Source organism: Salmo salar, chromosome 04 (assembly GCF_965601325.2).
Source record: "Salmo salar chromosome 04, fSalSal1, whole genome shotgun sequence".
NCBI lineage: Eukaryota > Metazoa > Chordata > Actinopteri > Salmoniformes > Salmonidae > Salmo > Salmo salar.
In genome coordinates, this window is record NC_138294.1 from 647,501 (window position 1) to 662,500 (window position 15,000).

The 15,000-nt window shown below is 49.5% G+C and overlaps 1 protein-coding gene across 1 annotated transcript in view; it reads right to left on the reverse strand.

Annotated features, from left to right (window-relative positions):
• LOC145878579 (sodium-dependent phosphate transport protein 2B-like) overlaps window positions 1-15,000 on the reverse strand; it is a 40,081-nt gene that overhangs the window by 630 nt on the left and 24,451 nt on the right. The window contains 6 exon segments of the mRNA XM_082973968.1: window positions 1-541; window positions 622-746; window positions 1,082-1,198; window positions 12,999-13,166; window positions 13,751-13,871; window positions 14,391-14,486. The exon segment at window positions 1-541 is cut by the window's left edge and continues 630 nt beyond it. Coding sequence (XP_082830094.1) covers window positions 281-541; window positions 622-746; window positions 1,082-1,198; window positions 12,999-13,166; window positions 13,751-13,871; window positions 14,391-14,486 — 888 coding nt within the window. The 3' untranslated portion in view covers window positions 1-280.

The window sequence follows — 15,000 nt, forward strand, 5'->3', positions numbered from 1 at the left end:
AGTGTATTTAGGAGTAGAGGTTTCTCCTCGCGGTGGTGTTGTACTGTTTGTAGTGTATTTAGGAGTAGAGGTTTCTCCTCCGTGTGGTAGGTTTATTTCCCTGTGTGGCGACTTCGTTGGGTGTGTTTCCCCACCTGTTGTTGTCGTGTTTTGGGACGTTCAATAGACGACTGTGCTACTGGAAATTCCTTGCTCTCCTGCTCCTGACTCCTACCTCTTCTTAGGAGGCACCTAACACAGTCACTCAGTCAAACAATCAACCTTCCCAACCATCCCTCCATCAATCCATCCGCCCAACCACCCATCCATCCATCCATCCACCAATCAACAAATCACTCACCTTCCAGCCGGCCATCGATAGGCCGAAGACGAAGAGGGGCAGGAGGAAGAAGCAGGAAATTATGTAGACGCCGGCGAACCAGCGATAGTCTGCCGTGATGTTACCCAGGGCCTTAGCCAATCGGATGGGGATACGGGTAAAGGGGATTGGATACCACAAGATGATACCAGACACGTTGAACACGAAGTGGATCAGAGCGATCTGGGGAAGGGAGGGAGGGATGAGTGTGTGGTAGGGTGTGTGTGTGTGTGTGCGTGTGCGTGTGCGTGTGCGTGTGTGACCTGTAGAGCGTTGGCCAGAGTGTTTCCAGGTGCTGCCATGGCTGCCAGTATAGCCGTGGTCGTCGTGCCGATGTTGGCCCCTAGCGACAGAGGGTACGCCCTCTCGATGCTGATCACACCAATACCTACACACGAGGGGAACACTTAGTACCATACACATAAACATGACATAACCTGTAGTTCCATTTACCATGGAGGGGAGGGGAGAGGAGAGGAGGGGAGAGGAGAGGAGAGGAGGGTGAGAAGGGATGGGAGAGGGGAGGAGAGGGGAGGAGAAGAGAAGGGGAGGTCAGAAGGGAGGGGAAAGGGGAGGAGGGGAGACTCAACCATAGGGAGGGGAGGATAGGATAGGATAGGATAGGATAGGATAGGAGAGGAGAGGCAACCAGAGGGAGGAGAGGAGGATAGGAGAACAGAGGAGGGCATAGGAGAGGTCAAGGGGAGAGCAGAGGAGACTTACCAATGAGTGGATTGATAGCGGCGGTGAATACAGAACTACTCTGGACAATGAAGGTCATTCCAGCTCCGACCAGCATGGCGATATAACCTGTCACCCAGCCAAAGGGGAACGGGAAATCTACACAAACACAAACACAAACATTGATTTCTATATCCTTGGGAGCGTGATGGTCTGTCCATACTGTCTGTCCTGGTGCAAATGTGGTTTCTAACCTCAAGGATTTTCCTGGTTAAATAAAAAGTAAAATATGCCTTCTGGACAGATTCCTGCGCAATTAGGCTATCTACTCATAGACATAGAATCACTAGAATGGATATTCCCAGCCAATGTCAAAGTAAAGGTTGAGTTGTTGATTCTATTTCTGTGGCTCTACTTTAGGATTGATTGAATAGGTATTATCACCATAACAACATTGGATAAGTATTAGCAACATAACAACAAGTTAGTCAGAGGAGGTCCAGGCTACTATCTCATCTGAAGTGAGCTTGGCTGACAGCAACCACAACAACAACAATCAGTCTCATAGGGCTGTTCCAGTGACTGTATTAGAGTCAAACTGGCAGTAATGAGTTATGACTTCAGTAAATTTCCACATGACCGTTGAGTCATGGTAATCTCTTGTCTGTGTGTGTTGGTTGGTAACGACCATCAGTTCACTACCGGCCTAGTACTAACGGTCACTACCCTATTGTCCCTCTAACCACTCTGACATCACATCATGAACATCCCCCATCACCACCATCAGTTCACTACCGGCCTAGTACTAACGGTCACTACCCTATTGTCCCTCTAACCACTCTGACATCACATCATGAACATCCCCCATCACCACCATCAGTTCACTACCGGCCTAGTACTAACGGTCACTACCCTATTGTCCCTCTAACCACTCTGACATCACATCATGAACATCCCCCATCACCACCATCAGTTCACTACCGGCCTAGTACTAACGGTCACTACCCTATTGTCCCTCTAACCACTCTGACATCACATCATGAACATCCCCCATCACCACCATCAGTTCACTACCGGCCTAGTACTAACGGTCACTACCCTATTGTCCCTCTAACCACTCTGACATCACATCATGAACATCCCCCATCACCACCATCAGTTCACTACCGGCCTAGTACTAACGGTCACTACCCTATTGTCCCTCTAACCACTCTGACATCACATCATGAACATCCCCCATCACCACCATCAGTTCACTACCGGCCTAGTTCTAACGGTCACTACCCTATTGTCCCTCTAACCACTCTGACATCACATCATGAACATCCCCCATCACCACCATCAGTTCACTACCGGCCTAGTACTAACGGTCACTACCCTATTGTCCCTCTAACCACTCTGACATCACATCATGAACATCCCCCATCACCACCATCAGTTCACTACCGGCCTAGTACTAACGGTCACTACCCTATTGTCCCTCTAACCACTCTGACATCACATCATGAACATCCCCCATCACCACCATCAGTTCACTACCGGCCTAGTACTAACGGTCACTACCCTATTGTCCCTCTAACCACTCTGACATCACATCATGAACATCCCCCATCACCACCATCAGTTCACTACCGGCCTAGTACTAACGGTCACTACCCTATTGTCCCTCTAACCACTCTGACATCACATCATGAACATCCCCCATCACCACCATCAGTTCACTACCGGCCTAGTACTAACGGTCACTACCCTATTGTCCCTCTAACCACTCTGACATCACATCATGAACATCCCCCATCACCACCATCAGTTCACTACCGGCCTAGTACTAACGGTCACTACCCTATTGTCCCTCTAACCACTCTGACATCACATCATGAACATCCCCCATCACCACCATCAGTTCACTACCGGCCTAGTACTAACGGTCACTACCCTATTGTCCCTCTAACCACTCTGACATCACATCATGAACATCCCCCATCACCACCATCAGTTCACTACCGGCCTAGTACTAACGGTCACTACCCTATTGTCCCTCTAACCACTCTGACATCACATCATGAACATCCCCCATCACCACCATCAGTTCACTACCGGCCTAGTACTAACGGTCACTACCCTATTGTCCCTCTAACCACTCTGACATCACATCATGAACATCCCCCATCACCACCATCAGTTCACTACCGGCCTAGTACTAACGGTCACTACCCTATTGTCCCTCTAACCACTCTGACATCACATCATGAACATCCCCCATCACCACCATCAGTTCACTACCGGCCTAGTACTAACGGTCACTACCCTATTGTCCCTCTAACCACTCTGACATCACATCATGAACATCCCCCATCACCACCATCAGTTCACTACCGGCCTAGTACTAACGGTCACTACCCTATTGTCCCTCTAACCACTCTGACATCACATCATGAACATCCCCCACCACCACCATCAGTTCACTACCGGCCTAGTACTAACGGTCACTACCCTATTGTCCCTCTAACCACTCTGACATCACATCATGAACATCCCCCATCACCACCATCAGTTCACTACCGGCCTAGTACTAACGGTCACTACCCTATTGTCCCTCTAACCACTCTGACATCACATCATGAACATCCCCCATCACCACCATCAGTTCACTACCGGCCTAGTACTAACGGTCACTACCCTATTGTCCCTCTAACCACTCTGACATCACATCATGAACATCCCCCATCACCACCATCAGTTCACTACCGGCCTAGTACTAACGGTCACTACCCTATTGTCCCTCTAACCACTCTGACATCACATCATGAACATCCCCCCACCACCACCATCAGTTCACTACCGGCCTAGTACTAACGGTCACTACCCTATTGTCCCTCTAACCACTCTGACATCACATCATGAACATCCCCCATCACCACCATCAGTTCACTACCGGCCTAGTACTAACGGTCACTACCCTATTGTCCCTCTAACCACTCTGACATCACATCATGAACATCCCCCATCACCACCATCAGTTCACTACCGGCCTAGTACTAACGGTCACTACCCTATTGTCCCTCTAACCACTCTGACATCACATCATGAACATCCCCCATCACCACCATCAGTTCACTACCGGCCTAGTACTAACGGTCACTACCCTATTGTCCCTCTAACCACTCTGACATCACATCATGAACATCCCCCATCACCACCATCAGTTCACTACCGGCCTAGTACTAACGGTCACTACCCTATTGTCCCTCTAACCACTCTGACATCACATCATGAACATCCCCCATCACCACCATCAGTTCACTACCGGCCTAGTTCTAACGGTCACTACCCTATTGTCCCTCTAACCACTCTGACATCACATCATGAACATCCCCCATCACCACCATCAGTTCACTACCGGCCTAGTACTAACGGTCACTACCCTATTGTCCCTCTAACCACTCTGACATCACATCATGAACATCCCCCATCACCACCATCAGTTCACTACCGGCCTAGTACTAACGGTCACTACCCTATTGTCCCTCTAACCACTCTGACATCACATCATGAACATCCCCCATCACCACCATCAGTTCACTACCGGCCTAGTACTAACGGTCACTACCCTATTGTCCCTCTAACCACTCTGACATCACATCATGAACATCCCCCATCACCACCATCAGTTCACTACCGGCCTAGTACTAACGGTCACTACCCTATTGTCCCTCTAACCACTCTGACATCACATCATGAACATCCCCCATCACCACCATCAGTTCACTACCGGCCTAGTACTAACGGTCACTACCCTATTGTCCCTCTAACCACTCTGACATCACATCATGAACATCCCCCATCACCACCATCAGTTCACTACCGGCCTAGTACTAACGGTCACTACCCTATTGTCCCTCTAACCACTCTGACATCACATCATGAACATCCCCCATCACCACCATCAGTTCACTACCGGCCTAGTACTAACGGTCACTACCCTATTGTCCCTCTAACCACTCTGACATCACATCATGAACATCCCCCATCACCACCATCAGTTCACTACCGGCCTAGTACTAACGGTCACTACCCTATTGTCCCTCTAACCACTCTGACATCACATCATGAACATCCCCCATCACCACCATCAGTTCACTACCGGCCTAGTACTAACGGTCACTACCCTATTGTCCCTCTAACCACTCTGACATCACATCATGAACATCCCCCATCACCACCATCAGTTCACTACCGGCCTAGTACTAACGGTCACTACCCTATTGTCCCTCTAACCACTCTGACATCACATCATGAACATCCCCCATCACCACCATCAGTTCACTACCGGCCTAGTACTAACGGTCACTACCCTATTGTCCCTCTAACCACTCTGACATCACATCATGAACATCCCCCATCACCACCATCAGTTCACTACCGGCCTAGTACTAACGGTCACTACCCTATTGTCCCTCTAACCACTCTGACATCGCATCATGAACATCCCCCATCACCACCATCAGTTCACTACCGGCCTAGTACTAACGGTCACTACCCTATTGTCCCTCTAACCACTCTGACATCGCATCATGAACATCCCCCATCACCACCATCAGTTCACTACCGGCCTAGTACTAACGGTCACTACCCTATTGTCCCTCTAACCACTCTGACATCGCATCATGAACATCCCCCACCACCACCATCAGTTCACTACCGGCCTAGTACTAACGGTCACTACCCTATTGTCCCTCTAACCACTCTGACATCGCATCATGAACATCCCCCACCACCACCATCAGTTCACTACCGGCCTAGTACTAACGGTCACTACCCTATTGTCCCTCTAACCACTCTGACATCACATCATGAACATCCCCCATCACCACCATCAGTTCACTACCGGCCTAGTACTAACGGTCACTACCCTATTGTCCCTCTAACCACTCTGACATCACATCATGAACATCCCCCATCACCACCATCAGTTCACTACCGGCCTAGTACTAACGGTCACTACCCTATTGTCCCTCTAACCACTCTGACATCACATCATGAACATCCCCCATCACCACCATCAGTTCACTACCGGCCTAGTACTAACGGTCACTACCCTATTGTCCCTCTAACCACTCTGACATCACATCATGAACATCCCCCATCACCACCATCAGTTCACTACCGGCCTAGTACTAACGGTCACTACCCTATTGTCCCTCTAACCACTCTGACATCACATCATGAACATCCCCCATCACCACCATCAGTTCACTACCGGCCTAGTACTAACGGTCACTACCCTATTGTCCCTCTAACCACTCTGACATCACATCATGAACATCCCCCATCACCACCATCAGTTCACTACCGGCCTAGTACTAACGGTCACTACCCTATTGTCCCTCTAACCACTCTGACATCACATCATGAACATCCCCCATCACCACCATCAGTTCACTACCGGCCTAGTACTAACGGTCACTACCCTATTGTCCCTCTAACCACTCTGACATCACATCATGAACATCCCCCATCACCACCATCAGTTCACTACCGGCCTAGTACTAACGGTCACTACCCTATTGTCCCTCTAACCACTCTGACATCACATCATGAACATCCCCCATCACCACCATCAGTTCACTACCGGCCTAGTACTAACGGTCACTACCCTATTGTCCCTCTAACCACTCTGACATCACATCATGAACATCCCCCATCACCACCATCAGTTCACTACCGGCCTAGTACTAACGGTCACTACCCTATTGTCCCTCTAACCACTCTGACATCACATCATGAACATCCCCCATCACCACCATCAGTTCACTACCGGCCTAGTACTAACGGTCACTACCCTATTGTCCCTCTAACCACTCTGACATCACATCATGAACATCCCCCATCACCACCATCAGTTCACTACCGGCCTAGTACTAACGGTCACTACCCTATTGTCCCTCTAACCACTCTGACATCACATCATGAACATCCCCCATCACCACCATCAGTTCACTACCGGCCTAGTACTAACGGTCACTACCCTATTGTCCCTCTAACCACTCTGACATCACATCATGAACATCCCCCATCACCACCATCAGTTCACTACCGGCCTAGTACTAACGGTCACTACCCTATTGTCCCTCCAACCACTCTGACATCACATCATGAACATCCCCCATCACCACCATCAGTTCACTACCGGCCTAGTACTAACGGTCACTACCCTATTGTCCCTCCAACCACTCTGACATCGCATCATGAACATCCCCCATCACCACCATCAGTTCACTACCGGCCTAGTACTAACGGTCACTACCCTATTGTCCCTCTAACCACTCTGACATCGCATCATGAACATCCCCCACCACCACCATCAGTTCACTACCGGCCTAGTACTAACGGTCACTACCCTATTGTCCCTCTAACCACTCTGACATCGCATCATGAACATCCCCCACCACCACCATCAGTTCACTACCGGCCTAGTACTAACGGTCACTACCCTATTGTCCCTCTAACCACTCTGACATCGCATCATGAACATCCCCCACCACCACCATCAGTTCACTACCGGCCTAGTACTAACGGTCACTACCCTATTGTCCCTCTAACCACTCTGACATCGCATCATGAACATCCCCCATCACCACCATCAGTTCACTACCGGCCTAGTACTAACGGTCACTACCCTATTGTCCCTCTAACCACTCTGACATCACATCATGAACATCCCCCATCACCACCATCAGTTCACTACCGGCCTAGTACTAACGGTCACTACCCTATTGTCCCTCTAACCACTCTGACATCACATCATGAACATCCCCCATCACCACCATCAGTTCACTACCGGCCTAGTACTAACGGTCACTACCCTATTGTCCCTCTAACCACTCTGACATCACATCATGAACATCCCCCATCACCACCATCAGTTCACTACCGGCCTAGTACTAACGGTCACTACCCTATTGTCCCTCTAACCACTCTGACATCACATCATGAACATCCCCCATCACCACCATCAGTTCACTACCGGCCTAGTACTAACGGTCACTACCCTATTGTCCCTCTAACCACTCTGACATCACATCATGAACATCCCCCATCACCACCATCAGTTCACTACCGGCCTAGTACTAACGGTCACTACCCTATTGTCCCTCTAACCACTCTGACATCACATCATGAACATCCCCCATCACCACCATCAGTTCACTACCGGCCTAGTACTAACGGTCACTACCCTATTGTCCCTCTAACCACTCTGACATCACATCATGAACATCCCCCATCACCACCATCAGTTCACTACCGGCCTAGTACTAACGGTCACTACCCTATTGTCCCTCTAACCACTCTGACATCACATCATGAACATCCCCCATCACCACCATCAGTTCACTACCGGCCTAGTACTAACGGTCACTACCCTATTGTCCCTCTAACCACTCTGACATCACATCATGAACATCCCCCATCACCACCATCAGTTCACTACCGGCCTAGTACTAACGGTCACTACCCTATTGTCCCTCTAACCACTCTGACATCACATCATGAACATCCCCCATCACCACCATCAGTTCACTACCGGCCTAGTACTAACGGTCACTACCCTATTGTCCCTCTAACCACTCTGACATCACATCATGAACATCCCCCATCACCACCATCAGTTCACTACCGGCCTAGTACTAACGGTCACTACCCTATTGTCCCTCTAACCACTCTGACATCACATCATGAACATCCCCCATCACCACCATCAGTTCACTACCGGCCTAGTACTAACGGTCACTACCCTATTGTCCCTCCAACCACTCTGACATCACATCATGAACATCCCCCATCACCACCATCAGTTCACTACCGGCCTAGTACTAACGGTCACTACCCTATTGTCCCTCCAACCACTCTGACATCACATCATGAACATCCCCCATCACCACCATCAGTTCACTACCGGCCTAGTACTAACGGTCACTACCCTATTGTCCCTCTAACCACTCTGACATCGCATCATGAACATCCCCCACCACCACCATCAGTTCACTACCGGCCTAGTACTAACGGTCACTACCCTATTGTCCCTCTAACCACTCTGACATCGCATCATGAACATCCCCCACCACCACCATCAGTTCACTACCGGCCTAGTACTAACGGTCACTACCCTATTGTCCCTCTAACCACTCTGACATCGCATCATGAACATCCCCCACCACCACCATCAGTTCACTACCGGCCTAGTACTAACGGTCACTACCCTATTGTCCCTCTAACCACTCTGACATCGCATCATGAACATCCCCCATCACCACCATCAGTTCACTACCGGCCTAGTACTAACGGTCACTACCCTATTGTCCCTCTAACCACTCTGACATCACATCATGAACATCCCCCATCACCACCATCAGTTCACTACCGGCCTAGTACTAACGGTCACTACCCTATTGTCCCTCTAACCACTCTGACATCACATCATGAACATCCCCCATCACCACCATCAGTTCACTACCGGCCTAGTACTAACGGTCACTACCCTATTGTCCCTCTAACCACTCTGACATCACATCATGAACATCCCCCATCACCACCATCAGTTCACTACCGGCCTAGTACTAACGGTCACTACCCTATTGTCCCTCTAACCACTCTGACATCACATCATGAACATCCCCCATCACCACCATCAGTTCACTACCGGCCTAGTACTAACGGTCACTACCCTATTGTCCCTCTAACCACTCTGACATCACATCATGAACATCCCCCATCACCACCATCAGTTCACTACCGGCCTAGTACTAACGGTCACTACCCTATTGTCCCTCTAACCACTCTGACATCACATCATGAACATCCCCCATCACCACCATCAGTTCACTACCGGCCTAGTACTAACGGTCACTACCCTATTGTCCCTCTAACCACTCTGACATCACATCATGAACATCCCCCATCACCACCATCAGTTCACTACCGGCCTAGTACTAACGGTCACTACCCTATTGTCCCTCTAACCACTCTGACATCACATCATGAACATCCCCCATCACCACCATCAGTTCACTACCGGCCTAGTACTAACGGTCACTACCCTATTGTCCCTCTAACCACTCTGACATCACATCATGAACATCCCCCATCACCACCATCAGTTCACTACCGGCCTAGTACTAACGGTCACTACCCTATTGTCCCTCTAACCACTCTGACATCACATCATGAACATCCCCCATCACCACCATCAGTTCACTACCGGCCTAGTACTAACGGTCACTACCCTATTGTCCCTCTAACCACTCTGACATCACATCATGAACATCCCCCACCACCACCATCAGTTCACTACCGGCCTAGTACTAACGGTCACTACCCTATTGTCCCTCTAACCACTCTGACATCACATCATGAACATCCCCCATCACCACCATCAGTTCACTACCGGCCTAGTACTAACGGTCACTACCCTATTGTCCCTCTAACCACTCTGACATCACATCATGAACATCCCCCATCACCACCATCAGTTCACTACCGGCCTAGTACTAACGGTCACTACCCTATTGTCCCTCTAACCACTCTGACATCACATCATGAACATCCCCCATCACCACCATCAGTTCACTACCGGCCTAGTACTAACGGTCACTACCCTATTGTCCCTCTAACCACTCTGACATCACATCATGAACATCCCCCATCACCACCATCAGTTCACTACCGGCCTAGTACTAACGGTCACTACCCTATTGTCCCTCTAACCACTCTGACATCACATCATGAACATCCCCCATCACCACCATCAGTTCACTACCGGCCTAGTACTAACGGTCACTACCCTATTGTCCCTCTAACCACTCTGACATCACATCATGAACATCCCCCATCACCACCATCAGTTCACTACCGGCCTAGTACTAACGGTCACTACCCTATTGTCCCTCTAACCACTCTGACATCACATCATGAACATCCCCCATCACCACCATCAGTTCACTACCGGCCTAGTACTAACGGTCACTACCCTATTGTCCCTCTAACCACTCTGACATCACATCATGAACATCCCCCATCACCACCATCAGTTCACTACCGGCCTAGTACTAACGGTCACTACCCTATTGTCCCTCTAACCACTCTGACATCACATCATGAACATCCCCCATCACCACCATCAGTTCACTACCGGCCTAGTACTAACGGTCACTACCCTATTGTCCCTCTAACCACTCTGACATCACATCATGAACATCCCCCACCACCACCATCAGTTCACTACCGGCCTAGTACTAACGGTCACTACCCTATTGTCCCTCTAACCACTCTGACATCACATCATGAACATCCCCCATCACCACCATCAGTTCACTACCGGCCTAGTACTAACGGTCACTACCCTATTGTCCCTCTAACCACTCTGACATCACATCATGAACATCCCCCATCACCACCATCAGTTCACTACCGGCCTAGTACTAACGGTCACTACCCTATTGTCCCTCTAACCACTCTGACATCACATCATGAACATCCCCCATCACCACCATCAGTTCACTACCGGCCTAGTACTAACGGTCACTACCCTATTGTCCCTCTAACCACTCTGACATCACATCATGAACATCCCCCATCACCACCATCAGTTCACTACCGGCCTAGTACTAACGGTCACTACCCTATTGTCCCTCTAACCACTCTGACATCACATCATGAACATCCCCCACCACCACCATCAGTTCACTACCGGCCTAGTACTAACGGTCACTACCCTATTGTCCCTCTAACCACTCTGACATCACATCATGAACATCCCCCATCACCACCATCAGTTCACTACCGGCCTAGTACTAACGGTCACTACCCTATTGTCCCTCTAACCACTCTGACATCACATCATGAACATCCCCCATCACCACCATCAGTTCACTACCGGCCTAGTACTAACGGTCACTACCCTATTGTCCCTCTAACCACTCTGACATCACATCATGAACATCCCCCATCACCACCATCAGTTCACTACCGGCCTAGTACTAACGGTCACTACCCTATTGTCCCTCTAACCACTCTGACATCACATCATGAACATCCCCCCACCACCACCATCAGTTCACTACCGGCCTAGTACTAACGGTCACTACCCTATTGTCCCTCTAACCACTCTGACATCACATCATGAACATCCCCCATCACCACCATCAGTTCACTACCGGCCTAGTACTAACGGTCACTACCCTATTGTCCCTCTAACCACTCTGACATCACATCATGAACATCCCCCATCACCACCATCAGTTCACTACCGGCCTAGTACTAACGGTCACTACCCTATTGTCCCTCTAACCACTCTGACATCACATCATGAACATCCCCCATCACCACCATCAGTTCACTACCGGCCTAGTACTAACGGTCACTACCCTATTGTCCCTCTAACCACTCTGACATCACATCATGAACATCCCCCATCACCACCATCAGTTCACTACCGGCCTAGTACTAACGGTCACTACCCTATTGTCCCTCTAACCACTCTGACATCACATCACATCACCACCACCACCACCACCATCATCACCACCATCATCATCATCACCATCATCACCACCACCACCATCATCATCACCATCACCACCATCATCACCATCATCATCACCATCATCACTATCACCACCATCATCAAAACCATCACCACCACCATCATCACCACCACCACCACCACCATCATCATCAACATCACCACCATCACCACCACCATCATCACCACCACCACCATCATCACCACCATCACCACCACCATCATCACCACCACCATCATCATCATCATCATCACCATCATCACCACCATCATCACCACCACCATCACCACCATCACCAGCATCACCATCATCATCATCATCACCATCATCGTCATCACATCACCATTGTTCCTCTCTTCCTCGTTCCTCTGTCTCACCTGTGTTGAGGATCTTCTTGATGACTACGGCCACCTGTCCCTTGAGCATGGAGTTGAGCAGCTTGACGATGAGGATGAGACAGGAACACAGCACCAGCAGAGACAGAGCCAGCAGGATCAGACCTATGGTCAGGTCAGACAGGTCCACGTTCACAAAGATATGATTACCTGGGGAGGGACAACACACATTACCTGGGGAGGGAGAACACACATTATCTGGGGAGGGACAACACACACACACACACACACACACACACACACACACACACACACACACACACACACACACACACACACACACACACACACACACACACACACACACACACCAACCTGGGCTCGAACCAGGGACCCTCTGCGCACATCAACAACAGTCACCCACGAAACATCGTTACCCATCGCGCCACAAAAGCCGCGGCCCTTGCAGCGGAAGGGGAACAACTACTTAAGGTCTCAGAGCGAGTGACGTCACCGATTGAAACGCTATTAGCGCACACCACCGCTAACTAGCTAGCCATTTCACATCGGTTACACACACAGTGACCAGAGCCCTATTCCCTATACAGTGCACTACTTTAGACCAGAGCCCTATTCCCTATATAGTGCACTACTTTAGACCAGAGCCCTATTCCCTATATAGTGCACTACTTTAGACCAGAGCCCCATTGGCCTTATTCAGGGTATAGGGTCATTTGAGACAGACGGTAGTTGTCATGGGAACAGTGTTTCCTGTTTGTTGACTGTGTACGCACATGTCTGTATGTTGTAGGTCTCTGAGATGTTGTGTAGAGTGTAGCAGAGGTCCGGGGAACACCAACAGAGGGCTGGGGAGGTGCAGTTCTCTGGCCCAGGGACCGTCTCATTCCTCAGGGTCTGGAACACACACACACACACACACACACACACACACACACACACACACACACACACACACACACACACACACACACACACACACACACACACACACACACACACATGTTGATGCATTGGTGTGTAGTTAATATATTGGAGTATGGGTGGTGTCGAAGTTAGCGTGTTTGGTTAGCTTGTTGGAGTATGGGTGGTGTGAAGTTAGCGTGTTTGGTTAGCTTGTTGGAGTATGTTTGTTGTGTAGTTAGCATGTTTGGTTAGCTTGTTGCAGTATGTTTGGTATGTAGTTAGCATGTTTGGTTAGCTTGTTGCAGTATGTTTGGTGTGTAGTTAGCATGTTTGGTTAGCTTGTTGGAGTATGTTTGTTGTGTAGTTAGCATGTTTGGTTAGCTTGTTGCAGTATGTTTGGTATGTAGTTAGCATGTTTGGTTAGCTTGTTGGAGTATGTTTGTTGTGTAGTTAGCATGTTTGGTTAGCTTGTTGGAGTATGTTTGGTATGTAGTTAGCATGTTCTCTTACCACATTGGTGAATGTTTTGCACCATTTTAAGATGAGACTCTTATTCCTGGTATCCGGGTCACCTGAAGCAATACCACTGATGACTGATTGATCCAACTAAGAGACAGAGAGAGAGAGACAGGGACAGACAGAGAGAGACAGAGAGAGATAGAGAGGCAGGGACAGACAGAGAGAGACAGAGAGAGATAGAGAGAGAGAGACAGGGACAGACAGGGAGAGACAGAGATAGAGAGCGAGACAGAGACAGAGAGAGAGAGACAGGGACAGACAGGGAGAGACAGAGATAGAGAGCGAGACAGAGACAGAGAGAGAGAGAGAGGGACAGACAGGGAGAGACAGAGATAGAGAGCGAGACAGAGACAGAGAGAGAGAGACAGGGACAGCCAGGGAGAGACAGAGATAGAGAGCGAGACAGAGACAGAGAGAGAGAGACAGGGACAGACAGAGAGAGAGAGACAGAGAGAGATAGAGAGAGAGAGCGAGACAGAGAGAGAGAGAGAGAGATATCATAGAGGGAGAGGGAGAGATAGAGAGGAACAGAGAGAGAAGAGAGAGAGATGGATTTGAGTCCTCTATTTCTCCTCTTATTCTTAAACATGACATCAGAGTG